This window comes from Chionomys nivalis, chromosome 26 (assembly GCF_950005125.1).
Source record: "Chionomys nivalis chromosome 26, mChiNiv1.1, whole genome shotgun sequence".
NCBI classification, from domain to species: Eukaryota; Metazoa; Chordata; class Mammalia; order Rodentia; family Cricetidae; genus Chionomys; species Chionomys nivalis.
In genome coordinates, this window is record NC_080111.1 from 15270408 (window position 1) to 15294593 (window position 24186).

The 24186-nt window shown below is 50.0% G+C and overlaps 2 protein-coding genes across 3 annotated transcripts in view; one reads left to right on the top strand and one right to left on the bottom strand.

The window, feature by feature from the left end:
* The window catches only part of Lpin2 (lipin 2), a 70427-nt gene extending 60715 nt beyond the window's left edge, over window positions 1–9712 (top strand). For both annotated transcript variants that reach the window (XM_057758497.1, XM_057758498.1), the window contains exons 11-20: window positions 205–274; window positions 967–1056; window positions 1772–1854; window positions 2553–2697; window positions 3268–3416; window positions 3919–4005; window positions 4823–4975; window positions 5296–5410; window positions 6213–6316; window positions 6588–9712. In XM_057758497.1, coding sequence (XP_057614480.1) covers window positions 205–274; window positions 967–1056; window positions 1772–1854; window positions 2553–2697; window positions 3268–3416; window positions 3919–4005; window positions 4823–4975; window positions 5296–5410; window positions 6213–6316; window positions 6588–6732 — 1141 coding nt within the window. In that variant the 3' untranslated portion in view covers window positions 6733–9712. The remainder of the gene's footprint in view (window positions 1–204; window positions 275–966; window positions 1057–1771; window positions 1855–2552; window positions 2698–3267; window positions 3417–3918; window positions 4006–4822; window positions 4976–5295; window positions 5411–6212; window positions 6317–6587) is intronic.
* A 2259-nt stretch (window positions 9713–11971) lies between these two features.
* The window catches only part of Emilin2 (elastin microfibril interfacer 2), a 56191-nt gene continuing 43976 nt past the window's right edge, over window positions 11972–24186 (bottom strand). Inside the window, exons 5-8 of the mRNA XM_057758890.1 lie at window positions 16698–17066; window positions 15843–15875; window positions 15145–15273; window positions 11972–12885 (exon numbers count right to left, since the gene is read on the bottom strand). Of these exons, the coding sequence (XP_057614873.1) occupies window positions 12548–12885; window positions 15145–15273; window positions 15843–15875; window positions 16698–17066 (869 nt within the window). The 3' untranslated portion in view covers window positions 11972–12547. The remainder of the gene's footprint in view (window positions 12886–15144; window positions 15274–15842; window positions 15876–16697; window positions 17067–24186) is intronic.

Genomic DNA, 24186 nt, shown 5'->3' on the forward strand with positions numbered 1-24186 from the left:
AGCTCACAAAAGTTTGGCTTAAAGCAGATCTTCAAAATTTAGTTGTTCATCTCTTTATTGGAAAGAATAAGCAATTTGATAAGATTATTTTTTCACTTTTCCTCTGGTCCCCTGATGCTCTCTAGGCTCCAGCTCTGCCCCCAAACCCTGCTTTTGTTTCTGACTCTGTGTGTGATGGGTTTGCACAATTTTTATTTCTCATAGTTACTACAACTGGGCTTTGGCTGCTCCCATGATCCTTAGCTTGCAAGTATTCCAGAAGAGTTTACCTAAGGTGAGTGATCTGCATTCGAAGTCTCCTTCAAGACATCTAACGTACAGCAGTCCAAAAGTTTATATTCTCTATAACTGGATTCCAGTCAAGGTTCTGAGTTTAGTATCCAAACTGCTGTATTCACTAAATCCTAGGCAATCACCTGGCCTGCCACTTGTCCCCATTTTTGTTAAGTATTTATTTATCCCAGTTTCTGAGCTGCAGACTGAGTGCTCAGTGGTGAGCACTTTCGTGAACATGTGACGGTCTGAGTGCAGCTCCCAGTCTTACTACATCATCAGTTAAAAATTCTTCTCAATATGTGGGCTCCTGAAAGGTGACATTCATGTGGCTGAATCAGACTGCAGTTGGCACGCCTGTTACAGAGAACTTTCTGCTCACCCACAAGGCATCACTCCTTCGTCAGACTTTGTATCATAAAAGCCGCAGATTCCAAGAATAAGAGGTGGAAGCTGTCTGTGTGCTTGCAGAACCCTGAGGTCCACTGGGCCTCACACAAACCTGCCCTGGAGCCTTGTCATTTCCGAGGAGTGCACGGCCTTTCCTCCTGAGCTATGGAGAGCACTTGATGGTTTGAGAGCTGTGTAGAGCATCTCTCTATAGTAAGGCCTCTCCTACAGGGGAATGGTAGTGAGGAGTCGGTGATTACAACTGCTAGATCTCCTGTGCTGACCCACACTGACTGTTTGCAGGCCACGGTCGAGTCCTGGGTTAAAGACAAGATGCCAAAGAAATCTGGTCGGTGGTGGTTTTGGCGTAAGAGAGAAAGCATGACCAAACAGGTAATGACTCTGATTGTGTAGACACAGCTCTTTCTCTGCCACTCATAAAAAGCAGGGTACGGGCATTGTATGGCAGTTCTGAGGCATTGCTGCGTGCAGGTGCTACGCTGCTGCTTTCTACAGATGTTTGAGCTGCTGTTTTTTTAGGAAGCTTGGACTTTGTAGGCAGAGCTGGGTGAAGCCCTGTGAGTAGTGATGGTGGAGCTGCGGCAGAACTTGAATTTGACTCCAGAACACTGCTCTTTCTGCTTCCTGGTTAGCTCTCGGGTGTGAACAGAAGTTATGTCCTGCACAATCCACACACAGACATGCAGAATGTCCCTTTAACAAAGTAGCAGGAGAGCAGGTTTGTCCAGAGAGCCTTCTAAAGAAGGGAATTCTGGGAGTTTCATTGTTGTTTTTCAGATAACAGAGAGTGGTCTTGCCTTTACCAAGTTCATGTCCATATCAGTGTGGTTGGGCTGCCCTTCTCCCTTCTGCAGGTGACAGACAGAAGGCACCAGTAGTTACTTCCGTGGTGCAATCCAGATGTCTCAACCAGATACCTGACCATTGGGCCAGTTATATTTTGTGAATAGCTTTTTACAAGCAGTGTGTGAAGTGGAAAAGGTTCCTCAAGTTCACAGTCATGGTGGAGGTTTTTGTTTCCTAGCAAGGACTACAGCCGAAGTTTGGAGCAAACATTGTACACTGACATTATCATCTTTCTGTCCAGCTACCAGAGGCCAAGGAGGGAAAATCTGAGGCCCCACCAACAAATGACCTACCTTCCAGTGCTGAGGAGCCAGCCAGTGCCAGGTGGGTGCCCTGTCCTTTCTCCTAGCTCACGGCACTGGGCAATCCTGCTTGGGTATAAGATCAAAGTTGATCTTGGCAATTCTGCTGAATTTTAGCCATAAACCCTTTTTCCTATAGAAAGACACGACAGTAAGTGGCTTGCCAATGGCACTAGGTAGATAAGGAATGCCTTTCCCAGTTTACAGGACTTAGATACACAGCATTGCTTCTAATACTGCGCCCATCACTAGGAAAGGCAGAACTCCAGGAAGGGATCCTGGACATAATCGGGACTGTCCTGCTGGTATCCCTACTCCCCCGCTTTTCAGGTGGCAGAAGGGGTATTTAAAAGCTTCTGAAGGGTGGATTTGGGCATTTGAGTTGGCTCGGTCGTGTTGTGTTGCTTACATTGCAACCCTGTCTTTGGTCTCACTCCCACAGTGGTAATCCTAGTCTGGAGTCTATCTTCTCACTCTCCTTACTTTCTCTTGGAAAAGAAAGGGAATTTTCTAAATTGAGAAATATTTCCTGCTATGTCCAGTGAATGCTCATTTTGCCAATAATGTTTTAATATAGCCAAAGCTTGAACAGATCCTTCTGCCTCAGTCTTCTGAAGACTTGGCTTATGGATATGTAACACTTGTTTATTTTCTTGTCCTAAATTATAAGCCCTCTCATCTGTCAGTAGCCTGGCTCTTTGTGACTGGTTTGTTGATTAGGCCTGCAGAGAATGATTCTTCTAGTGATGAGGGGTCACAGGAGTTGGAAGAAACAATCAAAGTTGAAACCATCTCCATGGAGACATTGAGTCACTGTAGCACAGCGTCGTATAAGAAGTCTCTCCGACTCTCCTCGGACCAGATAGTAAGTATTACGCATAGAGTTGAGCTTCTATAAGTGCTTCTCTAGGAGAACAGCACCCCCAAGTCCACCCAAGGAGCGTGGGACCTGGGTTCCTCCCCACCTAGAACACCTGCCCCAGTTTCTGGAAGTGAATCAAAGAATGGGTGTTTTTAGCAGGTTTCTCTGGAGAATCTTACTGCTCATTCAGCACAGGACCACATGCTGCTGCTTGGCGTTCATAACAGCAGAGCAGTGACATCTTAAATGTGATTTCTTCCATCTCATTTTGACACAGTTGTTCTATGAAATGGTTTTACTGGGTTGAGCATGAGGCTGTGACCAGGGCAGTGAATAGTGATTTTAGGTGTGATGGACGATAGGGAGGTTTTGTTTTGTATAGGATATCAGGAAATCCTTGGGACTGGAAAACAGTACTCATGCAATGTGTCTCCTCAACCATTATAACCACGCATGAGTCGGGGCTAGCTAACACCAGAGAAACCACATGCTTTGAGTTTCATTGTAAAGAGTTAAACTCTGTTCCAAAGTATGTATTTTCAGCTTTCTTTAATGTTATGCTTTTTATAAAAGGCAAAATTGAAGCTCCATGACGGCCCCAATGACGTTGTATTCAGTATTACAACCCAATATCAGGGTACCTGTCGTTGTGCGGGTACCATCTACCTGTGGAACTGGAATGACAAAATCATCATTTCTGACATTGATGGAACAATAACCAAGTAAGCTCGAGCATATTGTGGGTAGCGGGAAGGATATGGGTTGGGGAAGCAGTCAGAACCCAGCAATAATGAGAGTGTCTTTTAAACCATGTGCCCTGAGATACACTGAAAACAGCCCAAATGGCGTCATTTTTATGGGTGAGGAGGAGATGTGTGGAACCGTACAAATGATTTCTCAAATGTAACTTGGAAAGATTTGGCCATTTGGTCCCCAAATTCTAATATTCAGTGAAGACAAACTGTTTAAGATTTTAGGGAATGAGAGAAAAAAGATGTGCCGGTAGAGTATCTCTGAAAATAAATACTGTGTGTTCCTGTGACTCCCCTGGAGGAGCACCTCCGGGTGTGTTACTGCAGGGCTGCCCTGCCCTTTCCATGAAGTCAGCTGAAACCACCTTGAGACAGTGTCCCCAGTCCTGGTGCTAACTGACAGCCAGTATGAAAATGCTCAGCTCTCTATGGTGGTTTCTGGTGTCTGTTTCTGCTTCTACCCTCTTACCAGGTCTGATGCTTTGGGACAGATTCTCCCACAGCTGGGTAAAGACTGGACTCATCAGGGTATAGCGAAGCTCTACCATTCCATCAATGAGTGAGTACCCATTCCTGAGTGTCCTCTTCCCAGTTCTGTTTTGACCAAGAACTAGAGAAAAATAATATAGTTCTGTATACATTGTGTGTTTATGGCTAGGTATTTTTTGGTTTTGTTTTCAAAAGTGTTGTGTACTTGGTATCCTATTATTGCGTTTTACCTGCCATAATTCAGCTAAGTTCTGGGAATCACTAACTAGGTTATCAGAACTGTAACTATTTGTAGCTAGGATTTATCAGGAGAGCTGACTTTAAATGTCTGGTTTATTTACTGGTAGCATAAGCATGCATGGAAAACAGTTCCTCAAGGGAAGCCATGCCTTCCTTTTTGGGATCCTAGCATGTTCATGTGCCACTGATCTGGAGATACAGTTCTTCAGCTTGAGTTGAGAATACCATAATATGAAAGTCAGAATATGTCAGGTGTAATTATGCCTCCTGTCCTATAGAATGGTTTGTGACCTACAAACTAAATAAGGCCCCTTAGATCCTTTACAGAAGATACCTTACATATAGTCCAGTTTTGTCCACTCTGGGTCTTTCTGAACTAGGTGCAGCATGTATTAAGTCAGAGCAAGTCACTTTGCAGTTTAACACAATCTGTTTTTGCATATGCCTCTGTTTTGTCCATGGTTTCTAACCCTAACTGGTTTCCTTCTGCGTTCAGTAATTTCATTTTCAAAGTAAATGAGAGGAACTTATTTGGATCTTTTAAAAGAAAAAAAAAGTTTTCCTGTATCCACAAGACATGGCTAACCAGATTGGTTGTGTGTGCGTTTGTCATGTTTTTATTGTTTTTGGATTTGTCTGTTTTTTAGGAACGGTTACAAGTTTCTATACTGTTCTGCACGCGCCATTGGCATGGCCGACATGACCCGAGGCTATCTGCACTGGGTCAATGACAAGGGCACCATCTTGCCCCGAGGCCCTCTGATGCTGTCTCCCAGCAGTCTGTTCTCTGCCTTCCACAGGTAGCTTTCCCGTGGGCTGGGCGGGCTGGGCTCCTCCACTGGGGGCAGGGTGGAGATAGAACTTGAACAGGTCCCTCAGGCTGTGGAGTGTCTGTGTTTTTGTCATTTGTTTGGCTCCCTGAAGTGCTCTAAGATGATGAAGGGAAAGTGTTATTACCCAAATACTCTGTAGCAGGACGGACTAGCAAAAGGGGAAGAATGCTGGCGGGGTCTCCGGGTCATTAGGAACATAGGGTGACATGAAGGTGAAGATCTGTCTAAGAACAGACTCTGGTAAAAACTGCCATTTTCAATTGGTGGTTGTATCTCTTCTTCTTTAGGGAAGTGATAGAGAAGAAACCAGAGAAGTTCAAAATCGAGTGTCTGAATGATATTAAGAACCTGTTTGCCCCGTCCAAGCAGCCCTTCTATGCTGCCTTTGGAAACCGTCCTAATGTAAGTGTCTTTGGAGTGTGTTTTCATTTATCTTTTGTGTACGAGTGCTTCGTCTACATACATACATTATATATATATATATATATATATATATATATATATATATATATATATATATAACCACATTTGTGCCTGATGCCAGTGGAAGAGAAAGGGCATCAGATCTCCTAGAACTAGAGCTGCAGGTGGTTGTGAGCCACCATGTGGGTGCTGGAAATCAAACCCAGGCCCCTCTGCAGAGCAGCAAGTGCTCTCGGCCATGAGTCCCTTTGTACATTTTTTGTTGAAACAGGATCTCAGTAAGTTACCCATTCTGTAGCTTAGGCAGCCTTTGAACTTGAAATCTTCTTGCCTCCGCTGCTTGAGTAGGCAGGATCTGCAGTAGAGGCCAGGCTTGTTCAAATTTCCCTAGAAGTTGGGAAAGTCCTATTGTTAGCTTTTGGCCCAAGAATGTATGCAGAGGATACTCTCGCCCACCCCACCCCCCACCCCTTTGAATTTATTTCCTCAGGCAGTTCTGCCTGTGTTCTAACTGGTCTGAAGCCATGCCCTTGGTCCACACCAGAACCGTGATGCAAGTTCTCACCCTGCCTTGTGTGCTGCATCTTATGGGGGAGGGGAGCCCTCCGTATCTGGACTACTAAAGGTGTTACCGCAGTATTCTCAGGGACCCTGGTTTGCTCTTTGCTGCCCGTTTCTGACTCCCTGTGCACTTTCTGGATTTGTCTCAAGATTTCCCATCTTCAGCCTATTTATGGTTCTGGCTTATGAGGAGCTAGCTAAGTTTTCGTGTCTTCTGCAGGATGTGTATGCTTACACACAAGTCGGAGTTCCAGATTGTAGGATATTCACCGTGAATCCAAAGGGGGAATTAATACAAGAAAGGACCAAAGGAAACAAGTCATCGTAAGTGCGTTCGTGTTGCAGCCATGCACAGCTGAGGACAGATAAGAACTGAGACGGGGCCCCACCAGGAGGAGCAGAGCTGTACCTGTGGGTAGTGGCTTAGGGAGTCTCTGGTGTGTGGAAGACAGTGTGCACCCTGGGATGGGGCCGAGCTCTGAGTAAGTGCTGAGCAGCCCTTTCGTATGATCTGAATAGCCAGCCTCACAACCCATGTCTTTGCTAAACATGAGTTGTTAGATAACAGCTTGTATGTCTTCCCAATTCCTTCCAGGTATCACAGGCTAAGTGAGCTTGTGGAACACGTGTTCCCACTTCTCAGTAAGGAACAGAATTCTGCTTTTCCATGCCCAGAGTTCAGTTCCTTCTGTTACTGGCGAGACCCAATCCCTGATGTGGACCTGGATGACCTAGCTTGAACGAAGCCTATACAGCAGGGTGGGTACACTCACCTGCCTCCCAACAGGGAAAGTAACTGGCCTATTACAGATGAAGACCCCGGAGCCTGCAGTCAGGAACCTGCTTTCCAGAACAGGGACAGGGTCCCCGAAGCTGGTAGTGCCGCCCTCTTTCACCTCCCCAGGCACCACTCAGCACCTGGACAGAGGATTAAGGGCCTTAGCCTGAGGTACAAGCCTGTGCTCCATCACTTGGGCTTCCTCAGGCTTTCTGTGGAGCTGTGTGCTGCGCCCCTCTGCTGCAAGACTTGAATGGCAGAAATCAGAAACTGAACCAGAACGACCAGCACATTACTACACAGTAAAGAGTTAAAATTTCCACTGCTCAGTTGATCGTTTCTCTCTGTAACCAGGGCTTTCTCCAGAAGTCTGGTTAGTGTTGCTGGCTACGTGTACATGTGCCCCTCGGGACACTTCTGCTCTTGGTCACTGAACTAGGACAACTGCTTCATGTGTCAGGATGGGCATCCTCCAGCAACTGTGTGCCAGGGCCATGATCCCAACTCTACCAGCGTGGGCTTTTGAGGAGAGAGCACCTTGGCATCATCATCTCCTCACCTGTTGCCTGCTTCCCAGGGAGAAAGAAGCTGTTTGAGTTACTGCTCTACCCTAGCCAGAAGAACAAGTGCACATTTTATATCTGGAGTAATCGTGAGAAATTGGTTTGAAATACAGAAAAGGCAGCAGCTTTGCCTCATAAGTGTAGAAAGGCAGCTGCGCTGGGTCCTGGAAGTCACCCTTTCCTCTGACACTGTCTCCTGGCTGAAGTGGCCCTTGGTGAGTAGGTATTTCAGGAAAGGATTTCTGAAATTCTGGCTTCAGAGTTGCCATGGGAAAAGCCCCTGGCTAGCAGCATTGACCAATCATTTGGACTTCAACCATGAGTCCCTGGAGGCATGGCAGAGAGGGTCATGGAGCACCTGTGGAGATCAGCACCGCGGCAGTGACCCCAGCCCATTGTCCAGTTCACACAGTTGATACTGCAAATGAGGCCTCGTGGGGATGTGGGTACCCCTGCATTTTCTTGGCAGCAGCATGCACTGGCCTAGTTAAGCCCTCTTGTCAAATGTCAGGACAGGTGACAGGGAGAGTTATGTCCTGGACTCTCCATAGCCTCTGATCAACAGGGTGTGGACAGTCACTGCAGTGCAAACATCAAGAGAAGTGTTGGCGGAAGGCGTCCCAGGGACCTTCACTGGTTCTTGGTACAGCCCTCTTGGATGATGGATGTGAAGGCTGAGCAGAGCAGGCACTGCAGGGAAAGATGGTTCCACTTCCAGCCCTGCACCCTGCGGCTGGACGGCTGGACGGCTGGCCTTGTCACAGTGTTTCAGTTTGCTTCACCCAGTTGGCTTAGAAAGGAAGGGGTGGTTATTTTCCAGATTGGAGAGTCGAGTGTCCCTGCCTCGTTTCAGTATTGCAGTTGAATGCAGCGACCATGTAACATTCTTTAATAGAAGAAAAACCCTTTGAACATAGTTCTCGGTGGCAGAACCACTGGAGGCAGTGCTCGCAGAGGGCAATGCAGGCTTCCCACAGTGCTGGCCTCACTATAAATAGCCCGTGTCTCCTTCATGAGTTATTTGTGTTAGGTATAGGGAAACTCAACTGTTTATGTGAAATTCTTCCCAGGCAGTGAAGTAAGATTTGCAGAGCAGCCACGTGGCCTCATGATGCTGTCAAGGTCTCGGCACCGCCTGGGATTGAGCACCCTTTGGTTTACGAGTAAGAGTTGTGTGCGCTTACCCTGAGCTCAGTAGAATCTCTATGGTACAGAAAATCTCATCGTGTTTCCTCAGACAGTTTTAGTTTGTCCTTTGTGGGGTCTTTGCCTCAGCAGCCTGTTTCCTTTCCTTGACAAACTCTTTTCTTCTCAGGGGGCCCAGCTTAGGTTATGGGGCTCCTGGCCTGTGCTGCTCTCCCCCGTCTCCATTAGCCCTGCACTTGTCACTACAGATTGATCAGTGGGTATTTAGGCTAATGAATGTAACTCTTTTTCCTTATTTAAAGGAGTCTTCTTGCTGAACGTAGATGATTACTATTGCTGTAGTGTTCTGAAGTATTAGGTTTGTGCTGAAAATCCATTGCCATTTGTTACAAATGACATTTGTTCTTTCTGTGAAAGAGAGATGCCCTCAAGTGTGTTTGCACACAAACCCTTAGATGGCTTGTTGCAGTATCTCCCTTGTCGCCAGTGGCAGGTGATGCTGACGGGGCACTGTTGGCAGATTGGCCTCAGAGTCGCTGTCGGCGTTGCCCTCTGTCCTCCAGCTCACTCTAACTTCAGTGTTGGCTTTGATGTCGAGTGTTGAAGCACTGTAGTAGAACTGATGGCTGCTCTCCCTCCATCAGGCTGTGTAGGATGCACACTTATCCCTGTGATCAGGACTGCACTTCCTGTGGTCTAAACCATCTGCATAGTTTCAGTTGGAAAGAAACGTACTATTGTGATGACCCAAAACTAAAGCTGCTAAAAACCATGGAATGGACAAGGACCAGAGCTAAGTGGCAGGGAGGCTCTGTCCTTGCAGCCCCTTTGCCCTTCTGCAGTGCTGCTGAAGGAACGGTTAGGACGACGGGAACACCTTCTCCTCTTGTAGTTGATTGCTGCAGGGAACTTGCAGCGCTGTTGTGTGGCTCTGGGACACCTCATTTCTGAGCATGCTGGGATTTATTTAAAACCGGGTGAAGTAAGTGCTCTTTCCAGGTGAAAACCTTTCATTTTGATGTGAAGGCAGAGGGAAGATTGCTCTTTTCATAATTGTGTTCAGCTGATGACATTTGACAGCATTGTCACTAAGCAGTTTAGGTTGTGTAATTGTAAACACCAGCGCAGTGCCTCAGTCATGGTAAAGATGTCTTCAGATGAATGGCTCATATTTTGGTGCAGTGTTTGATGTTCACAACAAAATGTTACAATAATAAACTAACATAAACCGAGTGCATTGGTCTCTTTCCTTTGGAGGATGTTTGACCATCTTATCTGTATTAGTGCCAGAGATTGATAATTATAATTATCAGTTCTATATGAATAGCATTTTTGTCTGAAGGAGGAACCTCTCCCTGTTGCTCACATGTAAACCCTGGCTCCAGAAGTGAAGCTCCATCCACAGGAGCTGATGGCTCTGCCTTGTCGGTTCTGCCGAGTAGTGATTGATTCCTATGTCATTTCCCCTTTAGTCTGGCTAGCACATCAGCCCTTCAGAGTCCCCTAGGGGTCCACTCTACCTTTAATATCCCCTTTTATAAGCCCCTCTTGAGGTATGTGGCAGCTACAGTCCTGATGTCCCCAGCAGACAACAGAGTGAACGTCACAACCCACGTCACATAGGCGATGACAAGAGTGGCGCCCTTGTCCCCTCAGGTCACAGATCATATAACAAAAACTCTGTGTTTGATGCTGCTTTCCTGGGGTGCGAGGCTGGGCTGAAAGAAGCCGCAGGTCTTCTGGTAGTATCCTTTGGCCTAGAAAGAAAGAGTCTGACTATAAAGAACTGGGGTTTTCCTCAAGCAGTTTGAAGTACTGAGTGTGGAGCCCAGAGGACCTGGTCTGTCCGTCCCTTCTGTGCAGACCTGTGTGTGCCCCCACCTTCCCCCATCATAAGATGGCATAAGGAAAGCAGGTGTACGTTTAGGAGGCAGACAGGGTCCATGTGCTGCAAATGTGGGGAAGCAAGAATGCTTGTCAGCGGGAATGATCTAGAATCGACCCGGAGCAGACTTGCGGTCCTCCTGGGAAGTCATTCACATGGTCCTGTTTGGTGGTGTGCATGTCTGGCAGAATGCCTCAGTCCTTAGTAAATACTGTCCTTTTTCTCAGTGATCAAGAGCTCCTTTGACTTTCACAAGTTGTACCCTGATCATGGTGGCCATGTGGTGTGTGCCAGACCCTGCTTGGGAGGATTGCTTGACCAGCTGAGTGACAACTAGACTCTCAAAGTGTCTTACAGGCCATTGAAACCATAAGCCTAAGTACTTAATTCAATGTCTCCCGCTGACTCATGGGCACATGACTTGAGGGGTGTGGTGACTTAGGGGGCTGCTCCAAACTCTCCTCCCACAGACAGGCATCTCCAAAAAAAGATAGGTTCTATTTTCCATTTCCAAAAAAAGAGAGATTCTACCTTTTTAAACCCGTATCCTGCATGGGCTGCGCCTGGCTTTCATTCCCTTTTGTCCTGCAGCGAGTATGGGCTCGCTCCACTTTGCCTGTTGGGTCCAGGAAGGTGAGTCACACACACTGGCGGGCCGAGCTCTAGCTGATGCTCTAGAGACCTGTGTGGGAGCGGGGCATACAGTGGGCATGCGCCCAGTGCCAGGTCCTTGCCTTGGGCCACTGAGCACTTGGCCAGTTTGGCACTGAACAAGGTCAAAGAAGAGAGTGAGAGGAAAGGGCGAAAGCGCCCTTGCGCCAGCCGGGTTTTCCTGAAAAACACTGCTGCTGTGGGTTTTTCCATTAGTCATTGCTAGGACAGGCAAGGATGCTCTGTAGCCAACTCCCCAGCTGTAGAAACAGGGAGAGCTCTAAAAACTGCAGTCCAGGCCGGTCCTTCCAACAACCCGTGAAACCCAAGGCATTTTTATAGCATTGGCCTCTTCTGCCAACTGGGCTAAGAATACAACTATTGACACCCTGGTTTCCCTGTCTGTATCTTCTACGAGGGACCTGGGGGAGTTGCCTTTCCCTGCGGGTGCTGGTTGATCAACAAGCTTTCCCCAAAGCTGGTTAGCAAAAGCCACTGAGCTGAATGTCCCATATGTACCTAGAGCTTTGTGGGCTGCTGGGAGAGGACCATGATGCTGTGCCTGTCCTCTCAGATGAGCTCAGCTTCCAGTCGGCCATCTGGGTTATATCGGGGCCTCGTGTTGCTTAGGAACTCGCGTCAGCAGCGCTGTCTCTGCCAGTGAGCTGCGCGGTGCAGGCAGTCTCGTCTGCCTACAACCAGACCACTTCCCCTAAGAGTCCCCTCTTCAGCTCCAGGACTGCAGTAGGCCCTGACCTTCAAGGACACCTGGTCTCTGTTTACCAACCAAAATCAGAACCCAAATGTGTACAGCCTGGAAGCCGGAAGGTAGCAGTTTAAAGGTTGGAATTAATTCACACACAAGATTACTTTTTACAGCCATAAAAAGTTTTCTAGGTTGCTTTTTTCCCCCTAATCCATAAGGCCTGAGATACAGAAGAGGAACATAAGGTGATAGTGACATCTTTATTGACACTCCCTGTCTTTGCACTTATATCGTACATGTCATTTAAGGAGCCCAACAAGCTTCATAAATAATGTCTGTTGCACCCCACTTTGTAGCAGGGCCCAGGTGATGAGAGATGAGTCCCAGGCGGTAACAAGCCGAGTGTGGGGTAGCCCAGATTCCACTCTGGGCCCAGGCCCTTTCAGCACTTCAGTGTTCAAACTCTGTGCAGCGTAGGGAGAGGTACCCGCTCCAGTGTCTTCCAGGGAAGGCCAGCTATGTCCTGCCCAGTTGGGGAGCAGCTGCAGCCTCCACAGGTAGCACCGCATAGGCCCAGCCCAGGAGAAGCTGGCTTTCAGCCAAAGGGACTTGCCAAGTCTTCTGGCTGCCCAGTTAGAGTTCCAGAAAAATGGGGGCCTCCTTATCCATGTGTCCCTTCCGAGGCTGTCTGGAAACTCCTGAGGGGTGGCAGTCTCTACAGTGAGGGGAGACCTTTATCCTGGGGGCAGGTGGGGCGTGTGCCAGTGACACACACTGAATATATTAAAGCTTTGGAGTTTTTACAACCTTCCTCCCCTTGACTTCCCTAGAGGTGGGAAAGGAAAGGATACAGGAAAACACCACTGAAGGTGGAGTACATTTCATCAAAGTCTGTGTGAGCCAGCCTGCCCCCAGTCACCACAACATTGACCCCATCCCCTGCCTTCAAGTGCACGATGAGGTGGAAGGCGCCGGGGCCCCCGCAGGTGTGCACAGCCCCAGGGGGACGGTGGTATTCCAGGAACTCTCTCCTGTACCCAGCCGTATGCAGCTGGGCAACGCTGGCGTTGGAAACAGACAGCACTGCCTCCACGTAGGCATCTCTCTCGGGGGTGAGGGTGGCCGTGATCAAGTAGCGCCCATCGTACGGTGCCGTGAAGATCCCTAGAAAAATGCAGGCAGACAGGTGAGCCGATCTGATGCCTTCGCCACCCATTCACCGTTACGAGGCCACTTCAAGTTGCCTCTAATTGCCCCTGGCTTTTAGCACCCAAAGTCCTGGACAAATCAGGATAGTCAGTCACCAAACTTGTAGAAGGCTTGTTGTTTGGGAGACGGTAGCACCCAGCCGCACCTGTTTTTCAGTAAGATGAACCCGGGTGTGGCTCTCCCGCTGCACCCAGACTTGGGCCACTCAGAGCATGCTGGTGTGTTCCTCATTTCATAGCCCACCGTCCTAAGCTTGTAACTACCAGAACGAAAGCTCCAATAACTCAAGACTTGGAGTAGTGTGATTCTCCTCATCTAACCATAGCAGAAGGCTAGAAGACAAGCCAGCCTTGACCCTGCTGGGACAGGCAGCCGGTCCCACCAACATTCCTGCTCAGCCGTGTACAATGGCACGTGCTTCCTGAAGACTTGGGCCCAAGACCCAGCCCTTGCCATGTTAAAAACCACCTTCCTAAACCCTGGCTGTCTCTTGGGGCATTCCTCCTCATTGCGTATACCCAGAAGCTAGGCTGCTGGACCCCATTCATAAGACAGTTGATGAGAACAAAACTTGCCTAGCCCAAGAAGAGGCAGATAGTGAACCTCCCAGCCCTAGGAGGCCATGCTAACTCTCCTCATCTAGAAGATTCAGCTTCTTGGATACAGGTGCTATTCACTCATGGCCAGAAGCCCTGCTATGCACTGTGTGCCCACATGCTCTGGGAAGTAGCTAGAGGTGAACCACTCAGAGCCTCCATCCCAGGAAGAGCGGGTCCCAGGCTCGAGGTGAACCACTCAGAGCCTCCATCCCAGGAAGGGCGGGTCCCAGGCTAGAGGTGAACCACTCAGAGCCTCCATCCCAGGAAGGGCGGGTCCCAGGCTCGAGGTGAACCACTCAGAGCCTCCATCCCAGGAAGGGCGGGTCCCAGGCTAGAGGTGAACCACTCAGAGCCTCCATCCCAGGAAGGGCGGGTCCCAGGCTCGAGGTGAACCACTCAGAGCCTCCATCCCAGGAAGAGCGGGTCCCAGGCTAGAGGGGACCCACTCAGAGCCTCCATCCCAGGAAGGGCGGGTCCCAGGCTCGAGGTGAACCACTCAGAGCCTCCATCCCAGGAGGGGCGGGTCCCAGGTCCTTATACTCAGAACCTAGCCTTGAAGTCTGACTGAGGCCTCCCTGTCCCCTTCCGTGCTTACTATTTAAATTGTATCCTGTTTATAACTCCTAGAATCTTTCAGGAGGTGCTGGGCCAAGTTTTTATTTGCCTGTCTGGTGGGGGCAAGTCTAGCTCAAAATTGCCTAGAACTTCCTTGATAGCACTGACCTGCTGTTGAGACTAGTTCTCCGAAGGAGAAAAATGTGGCTGTTGGCCTGCTTGCGAAGATCACCAGCCTGTGTGAGAATAAGGGGTTCCTACAGCCAACATAGCCGGAAAGCAACCCCAACTCTGGCACCAAACCTCTAAGCATAGATTAGAAAGCTTGCTGAGCTTTGCTGTAAACAGTCTGGATACCTGAATTCTTTCTCTATCTGACACTGAGGCCTGACATTTCAGAACCAGTGTGACTTAGCCAGATGGTAACCAGGCAGGGGACTGTGAAGAGAGTGGCTAAAAATTACCGGGAAGATGCTGAGGACCCTGCCTACATAAACAGCAGCCGGAACTGCGAGAGCAAGGAGGCAGTGCCCACGGTCCAGACGGGAAGCATCCCTGGGAGCCAGTGATGGGCCTAGGAGGGAAAGCCCCAAGCCTGGCTGTCAGGCAGGACTCTGTGACAGCGCATCGGGAGGTGTGTGACACAGTGCAAGCTGGAAGAAGGGAAAGGTGGCCGTGCTGCCACAGCTTGTACCAGGTTCCACCACACTCCGCACAGGGCTCGCTGGAGACAGGCGTAGGTGCTGTGGAGACGCCAAAGCTCACAGTGCAGTTCTGTCTCAGTGTGTGAGGCCCCTTCTGGAGAAAGCACAGCCCTTTTTCGGCTCTCATCACAAACACAAGATTGCAAAGGGAGTCTCTGCCCCTGATGATTCACAGATCACCACCAAGTGTGATGATTAGCGTGCTTGGTGGCCGGTGTGTGATGAGGCCTTCTGCACCTGCAGCCCAGGAGCTGGAGGTTTGGTGACAGAGCTGCTTCAGAGGACCGACACAGGATGAGGTGGGGGTGCCTGCATCTGGATGAAGCAAGCCGGAAGCCCCCCTCCCCCGCACTCACCAGTGGCGGGGTTGTATACGCCTCCGTCGTTGACCAGCACCTTATTAAAGAGGACGACGCCTCCGTCACTGGGGAAAGGCTTCTGGGTGAGGCCGGCTGAAAAGGACACCAGGGCAGGCAGCGGCACCCCTAGGGCAGAGAGAGGCAAGAGCACATGGACCAGCCTGTCTTCTGAAAGTGTTGATGTAGATTGGGGTACAAGCTATGCCAAAGGTCCGGAGTCTCCCCTCGTTAGACCAACAACTAGTACAGAGAAGCTGAACTGGACAGGGATGAGAGACGTGTGGACACTTCATATGAACACACAGAGAGCTGAATGTGTGTAAGAACAATGCAGCCGTGTGTATGTGTGTAGGTGAGACTGCTGTGTGCTGCACCCGGGAGTGGTGCTGGGTACATAAAGAAAATCATCTAGGGAGCTGCTTGCCTGATCCAATAAAGCCTGGGCCCCAGAAAACTCGTCAGGATCACACAGGGCCCAGCCCACCCGGCACTCCCCTTGGAAAACAGAGACAGCAAAACTCCTGCCTCCAAGCCTCTCTAGGGTTTCAGTCCCTAGAGGCCAGGACCTCCGGGCGGGGCTGTTGGGTGTGGAAGGGCTAGGCTCTAGGCTCCACCCATGCCTGCGGGTGCCGAAGGAAGAGGCAGGAAGTGCAGGGCAGAGACCACCAAGGAAAACAGTTCTATTCAGGACATACCTGGGGTAGCTACAGGAGGTGACCTGGGGTAGCCTGAAAAACAAGAGAGTGAAGTGTCAAATCCTGAACTGGTATTTTATAGAATGCTCCCTTCACCGAAGTGCTCAAATTGGGCCTCTGTCACTAAAGAAACAGAGCAAGAACGCAAGTTCAGAGACGGCTTCTTCACCTGCCAGCTTACACTTAGACAGGAGTGCCAGCCTAAGGCAAGGAGAGCCCACCGACAGCCTCGTGCGCCTTCCTCACCGACACACACAGCATTCATTAGGTGTGTGCATACAAGCATGGTGGGACAGATGTGCAAAGGGCCCAAAACAACATAAGCATCCCTGAAACGGAAACATGATGGATTCCTTCTAGAAAAAGCAGCTGTGATGGCCACAGCCATGGTGACTAAGAGCAGGTGTCTCCTCCCCAGTGTCCCAGCTTACCAGACAGCCATGGTCCTAAACCAGTTATTGGTGTATCAGATCACTGGGAGGAACCAACCGAATCTGATTGGAAAGGGACTGTGCATTGTCCCCAGTAGGTGTGCTTGGGACACAGATGTACCTTGAGTGCTGCTGGGAGGCTACAGACAGAGATGGCTTTAGGGCCTGACTCGGGCTAAGTCATGGGTCTCACCCACAACGGGGACAGTTACATTTTTATTTCTCTTGCCGACCTGAGGTGTTCTCGATATCCACATGTCAGATCAGAAAAAAACATGGTTCCTCCAAGCTCTAGTGTCCTTGGAAGCTACCCTTCTGAACTTTACCCCAAAGGTGGAACTCTAGACCCACAGCGCGCACACACACAGCACCAGGCATAGGCTAGAGCAGTCTACCATTGAGGCCTTCTGAAGGGCAGACTCACCTGGTGCCCCTGCATAGCCTTCTGAGCTAGGGATGGGCCCCTGCCCCATTTGTCCATCCACTCCCTGCGGCAGGCCCCTTCCGGACATGCCCATCCTGCCTGGAGGCCCGGCTTCTCCCGTCTCCATGCTGACCCCACTAGAGCCAGGCAGGAAGGGCAGCCCTGGGCGGCCAGGCCAGGCAGGCAAAGGTGGTGGTTGCAGGGGCTTCTGGGGCAGTATTGGCCGCTGGCCTGTCTGTGGCGGTCTGGCAGGGTCCTCTGGCAGCGGGGTCAGGTGGGGTGGCTCAGTGGGGGCGTCCTCTGAAGGTCCGGTGGGTTCTAGTGGGGTCTTCTCAGATGATGGCTGGGGTGATTCTGAGGGTTCCTCTGCTAAGAAGTGAGAAAAGCAGAGTTAAAAATGTCTCCAGGCCTGCAGAGTGAGGCCTCCATGGCATAACCCTTGATAAGCTAAAAACAACCGTGCCTGCGTAGCTGAGGCATTGTCCTCCACAGGATGTAAAGGACACCATGGCTTCGGATGCTCGCCTGGTATCCTCTGAAGGAACTGCAGCCACACTGCCTCCAATCAGCTGGGAAGAAGCTCCTCGTAGGTGCTGACTCTCGAGAACGGCACCATCCCAGCGCCATGGCCTTTCAGTGCATACTCACATCTTCCCACCAGGATTTCATACCGCTGGCTACCACAGTCTCAACAGCAAGCCAGCCCCAGTGCCAAGCTGGTGGCCTCACTGTTGGCTCCTGAGAGGTTGCCCAGGCAGGTTTCAGGAACTTTGCCTGCCCCCGTAGTTGTCACTGACCCCAAAGAAGCATCACCACCCTTTCCGCAGGCCTTCAGGTCACCAGTGGAGGGACTTCCCAGGAGGGGAACCTCCTGCTTCGTGCCTCTCTGAGTGGCCACCACAATGACTCAGCCAAGAACTGCCCCCCCTTCCTTTCTCTGGATACATTCCCGGAACTGGCATTTCAACTAGCCCTGGCTACTGCTCACAACGCATCTGAAAACGTACCACTTGCAAATGCAAAGACCACCCACCTCCTTTACAATCCTGGTGTCTGCCATGCCCCAGGACAGTTACAATGACAAAATACGTATTGTGGTTCCCCTTCCACGCAAGAACAAGTAGCCAGAGCACCCCAAAAAGTTATTTCTCAGACTTCTCTGCCCAGTTTTCATGAGAGAATAAACCCTACAGAAAATGGTTCGAGTGGGCACCATTTCAGTTCTCCCGAAGGTGACATTGGGATAATCCCACTGCCAACGCAGGCAGTGAGCAGATGTGATGGGGTGACTGTCCTGGCATATCCGAGAGGCTGAGGCAGGAGGACACCAAATTCTAGACCAGCCAGCACTACTAAAACTCCTCTCAGAAAAGTAAAAACTCACAAGCATTCTTGCGTTCCATGGGAATGAGGGAGGAAGCCATGAAAGAATTAAGGGTCTTGCACAGGACGAAGGTTAAAGGTCGGTGAGGGAGACCACAGATAGAAAGCCAGGAGTATCAGGAAGCAGGAGAGTTCACAGCGAAAACTTGCTAATATTTTAAACATGGAACTGAAAAGTGTCTGGATACATTTTATAATGTAGGAAATTGTGTTGAGGGTGGTTGGAAGCTGAGAAAATATCAGCTTTCCTTACATATCTGAAATCTGTTTTCATACATGTGATGTGCGTGTATGCATGTTTTGTATATGTGCGGTACACATGTGTAGAGGTAGGCCAGAGTAAATGTCATTCGTGTGAGAACCGTCATTATGACTACCCATTATTCATTGGGGCAGGCTCCCTCAACCCAACCTAGAGCTCATTGATATGGCTGCTTTCCTATCCACCTTGCTCTGGGAATCCTCTGTCTCTGCCTTCTGAGGCCTCCACACCCACCTGGCATTTATGTGAGTTTCTTGGCACTTCTGAGCCCTCTCCCCAGTTCCTTGTGAATATGGACATTTTTCCTTAAAGGTCACGAGCCAATTATGGGGGCTCATTCCTTTAATCCCAGCATTCAAGAGGCAGAGCCAGGAGGAGCTTTGTGAGTTCGAGGCCAGCCTGGTCAACAGACCAAGCTCTGGAACTAGGTTGCTAAAACAGTAGAGAGACTGTTTTGGGAAAAGGGTACCAAGAGGAAGGGGGAAGAGGGTAAGAAATGAAGGAGGTGGATTTCTTAAAGGCACCGAGTCCTAGGGAGATGGATCTGCGGGTGAAGTGCTTGCCAGGCAAGCAGAAGAGCCTGAGCCCCAGCCCCAGCACCCACGCGAAAAGCCAGTTTCACAGGCACCCGTGATGCAATGGGCGATTAGCCTCCACACGCTACACCCACCTACACACATGAACATGTATGCAGATAGACACATCAGATTTTAAATCAACAGAGAAGGGGATCAGCAGAAGGGGAAGAGGAAAGATCCAAGCGCGTCGGGCACTCGTGAAAATGTCGTAAAACATATTGTACACCTCATATGCACTAATTAGAGACCCACCGCACCTCCTCCCCGGGTTCCGTCCCCATCGCCAGTACCACACGCTCTCACCTGAGCCTCCCAGGCTTGGTGCCTTTGCTTAGCAGCGCCTGTCCCCTAAAACCTCTTCAGCACCCATCCCTGAAGTCCAGCCCAAACACCACCTCTGCGAAGCTCTGAAGATCTTTCCGGGAGGCTTGAGCAATCTTGCTTCTGAAGCAGGAAGGAACTTGGACCCCTTTTGATTTTTGTCTGTCTTCCATCTCCAGCTGGGTTTATTTTCTCCGATCCCCGGTACTCGGCATAGGCGAAGCACGTGACAGACAGAGGGTCTCGAAGTATGGGAGTTGGTACACTTCACCCAGGAACCCCACAAGTCACTGCCATCCTAAGGTCCTACTGAGCGGTGTGGGCACACAGGACCTTGATGGCTTTTTAATTTAGGTCTCAACACCAGACACACCATAACAAGTCAAAAACATCTAAGATATTGTCTGAGCAAAGAGCCTCTGATTCATCTTGGGGAAGTCAGGGCTTTAGGGGTGAGCAGAGCTGCATGCTGGGAAACTGTCACCACCTCATAGGGAGATAACGGTGAAAAAGCTGGTTCTGATCCAGCTTGGGCTCCGCCCAGTGCCACGTGGTGTTTCCACAGATATGTATTACCAAGTCCGAGCAACGGCTGAGCAGCCCTCCCGTCAACTAGAGAGAACCCTGCTGAACGCACCCATTTCTCATTCAGAAAGTGAGCCAGGGTTATCACCTGAGGAGGGAGCATAAGGAACACTAGGGCACGGGGCCTAGCTGCCAACAGGTGGCCTCAGGAGTGTGGGAGAGAAGAGGAGGGTTCACTCCCTGGGTGGCCCCGCCCTGTCCTTTAAAGCTCTGATGAGTTTTAAATGGTGGCTCATGGCTTTTATCTCAGCACTTAGGAAGCTGAGTCAAGTTGAGAAACTGAGTTCCAGGCTCAGAGAGAGACTCCGCCTCAAAAAATACGGTAGAAGGATGGAGCGATGCCTTGGTTAAGAGCACAGGGTGCCCACGCAGAACACACAAATTCAGTTCCCAGCACCTAGAGTGGGAGGCTCACAGCTGCCTGTAGCCCAGCCCCAGACACCGATGCTGCTAGCTTCTGTGGGCACCCACACTCATGTGCACATACCCGCCCACACATATATCAAATCCTTAAAAACAAAAGGTGGAGAGTGACTGACTTCCACACATATGCATGCATGCACATACACATAAATCACATACAAAATCACACACATGAAAATCACGTTTTAAGTTTATGGTTATGTGTTGGGCCATATTTGTAGCTATTTTGGGCCAATTGCATGCGGCCTGTGCGTCATGGGTTGGACCTGCCTGACCAAGAATGGATCTTCCAGCCACATACTGAAACTGGAGAATCTGCTCATTGAGATTTTAAACTTTAAAAATTCACCATCTAGATGTACTGCATTTAACCTATGCTCTCAGCCTTTGGAAGTGTGAGGCAGGAGAACTGCAGTGAGTTCAAGGCTAACCTGGGCTCCATTGGAAGCACCTGGCCAACAAGGGATACCTAGCAAGAGACTGTCTTTAAAAAACAAAAACACTCGGGAGGCAGAGGCAGGGGGATCTCTGTGAATTCGAGGCGAGCCTGGTCTACAAAGGGAGTTCCAGGACAGGCTCCAAAGCTACAGAGAAACCCTGTCTCGAAAAAAAAAAAATTAAAAAAAAGCCCAAAGCGGTAGCAGGATGGTTCAGTGAATAACCATCCGAGCACAACAGCCTGAACCCCAGCCTTGGAAACCACATTTTAAGGGGCAGACGCGATAGCATCCCAGAACTCTCACAGCAGCATGAGAGGCGGAAACAGAACTTTCTGGAAACTGGAGGACCAGCTAGCCTGGAGCACATGCATGAAAGAAACAAGAGACCCTGCTCCAACAATGGGAGAAGAGAGAACCCACGCCTGAAAGTTGCACTCAGACCTCCACACACATGCTATGGCACTCACTTGCATGCTATGGGACACACACTATAGCATATGCATACTATGACATACACATGCTATGGCACATGCATGCCATGGCACACACATGCTAGGGCACATGCATGCTATGGCACACATGCTATGGCACATGCACGCTATGGCACACACATGCTATGGCACATGCATGCTATGGCACATATATGATTTGGTACATGTATGCTATGGAACACATGCTATGGCACACACTATAGCAACATGCATGCTACGGCACATGTATGCTATGGTACATGCACACATACTCTTTCTCCTTCCTCCCCCTGTTTTAATAATTAAGATTTAAAAATAAAATGTAAAATAAACCCATCAAGCTATGACACCACCGAATGCTAAGTGCTGACCATGAGATGTGCCCGCGCAGTGGGGCCCGAGTCTTCGGGAAGCATCTACCGCTACATCCTCAAGCAGGATGAACCATGGCCTTAGCTCAGACACATGGGCTCCAGAGCCCCGCAGCCCAAGGGCCCAGATACTGACAGCAAGACAGAAGGCTGGTGAACTGCATGCAGCTGGCGGGCCTGTGAAAGGCCTGCTCGGATCTCACCAGCAATTATCACACGATTTGAACTATTCTCTTGGCAGCATGGAAGTGGAAACGCACCCAGGGGACGGAAAACTTTCACCATACCACTCCCTCGGGATTCTGGTTAGAATGGAAAGACAGTCTGAGTTATAGCGCAGAGGACACTACAGGGGCCTTCAAGAGACCCTGCGGCCACTCCAGTAGAGGAGTCAGAAGAGAAGGACTGAAATCCACAGGACAAAATGGGAACAGGATCTAATTTCTGCTTGGTTCAAACCAGTGGAAACAGGAATCCAGTACAGCCGTGTCACGTGTTACTATCTGCGGTGACATCAACAGTTGTGTCACGTGTTACTATATGCGGTGACATCAACAGCTGTAACACACATGTTACTATCTGTGGTGACATCAAAAGCAGTAACACACATGTTACTGTCTGTGGTGACATCAACAGCCGTGTCACGTGTCACCATCTGCGGTGACATCAGAATTGAAGCCCTTTGCATTACAGCACTTGATCCAGGGCAGAGAGGAGTGATTGATCCGTGGCTGGCATTGGCCGTGGATGTGGCTCTGTGGTACAGTGCTTGCTGAGTGCACACAGGCAGCGGGGTCTCTCCTCAGCCTGACAGAGAGGTGGAGGACAGTGGAGTCTGTATGTGGACTCCCTCGCAGAGCTGACTTCGTGCTAGCAGTGTGGTGTGTCAAGTTTGGGAGTTTGTCTGTCCCACCCACTATGGGCACACCTTGCCTGTGTGACTGCACATCTGTCTGCCCTGCCACTTGTGATGGGACTTTCCTCTCACTTCTAGAACCCCCGTAAGTGGTTTTCACTTTAACAGCAGGTTTCCAGTGCTCACCTCACCATGGCTGAGTGGGGCTCTGATGTGTGACCCATGTCTTTGGAAGTTACACAGGACTCGCATGTAGCCACGAGGAAGGCTCTGTCCAGAACACCTCTGTTCAAATCAGAAGTTTGTTGTTGTTCTAACATCATTACTGTATAGTGTGTGTGTGCACGTATGTGCACACACACATGCATGGCAATAGAAGTCCCTGAAAAGGCCAGAGGTGTGGAGTCCCCGTTGGAGCTGAAGTCAGAAGAGGCTAGGAGAGCTGGAGTCACAGGAGGCTAGGAGCTCTCCCCGATGCAGGATCTTAGAACTGAACTCAGTCCTCTGTAAGAGCCACACATGTTTTAGTTGTTGAATCAACTCTACAAACCCAAAATTCAAATTTTTGTTGAATAAAAGCTGCTATTTACAGCAGCTAGGATGTAATAGAAGCCAGGCGCCCCCAGAAAAGAGCGGTCCGTGAAGCCAGGCACCCCCAGAGAAGAGCGGGAAGCCAGGCGTCCCCAGAGAAGAGCGGTCCTTGAAGCCAGGCACCCCCAGAGAAGAGCGGTCCGTGAGTCCTGACTGCCTGACTGACGCACGTCTTCACTTATTTTACGTGAGTTCACAGAATTCTGACAGTCCACCACTGTACCTTAAGCCCAAGCTACCCCCAAACTCAGTGGATTTCAAGTCCACGGCAAAAGCCATCAGGATACTGCTAGCAGGCACCAGCCCCGGTCAGATGTCACGGTCCAGTATTTCTGCAGTCTGAGCTGCTTCCTCATTACAGCTTACCATAAGGAACTTAAGGAAACATAGGATCCTTAAGTCTGTGGCATAACAGATTCCAAAAGGAGGGATTCCCTGGGGGCAAGACCAGGAGCCACAAGACGAGAAGCACAGCCGCATGTTCTCACCACAGGATGTTGAAAGTCTGTCTGTGCTTGGGTTGAGGCAGGGTTGTCCCTTCCTGGAAGCCAGACAAGACGCTTCCCTGTCAGCAGCATCTCCCTCAACTCCAGCACCGCCCCTCCTCACCAGTTAGAGGGGAAGTGCTGGTTCCTGGGAGAGTCAACCTCAGCAAGAGACTGGCTGGTCCTGCAAACCCACTCTCTGTCGGCCTCATGTGAGAGATGAGGGCTGTCCTAGGTCCCAGGCAGGAAGACAGACTCTGGCTTTCATGCTTCCTGGGAGGGTTAACACTGGGCACCAAGCTTCTGCTCGAGGGGATGCTGGTGACTAGCCAAAGCTTAGGAGGATGGAATGATTGGATTGAGGAAAAGAAAGCAAAGGTGTTTGAACTGTGGCTTCAAGGACCAACAGTGCCACCCATGTGAGAAAATGAGAGCTAGGAACACGGGGACCCAGACCTACACCCCAACCTGAAGGTCTTGGTGCACAGAGAACAAAGGGCTTGACCAACTCGCTGTGTGTTCAGAAGGAACAGCTTGCAGTGAACAAGGGTCTTAGGATGTGATGTTGTGGGTTCTGGTGGGGAGCTGTCTAGGCTCTATACTCTCTGTTTGACCCCTAATGTGGAAAAGAAGGGAAAGAGAGGGACTGACCCATCCCAGGCTCCACTCTGCTCCGGGTTTCGGGGAGGGACACATTGCAGGATGAAAATGGGAGACAATTCAG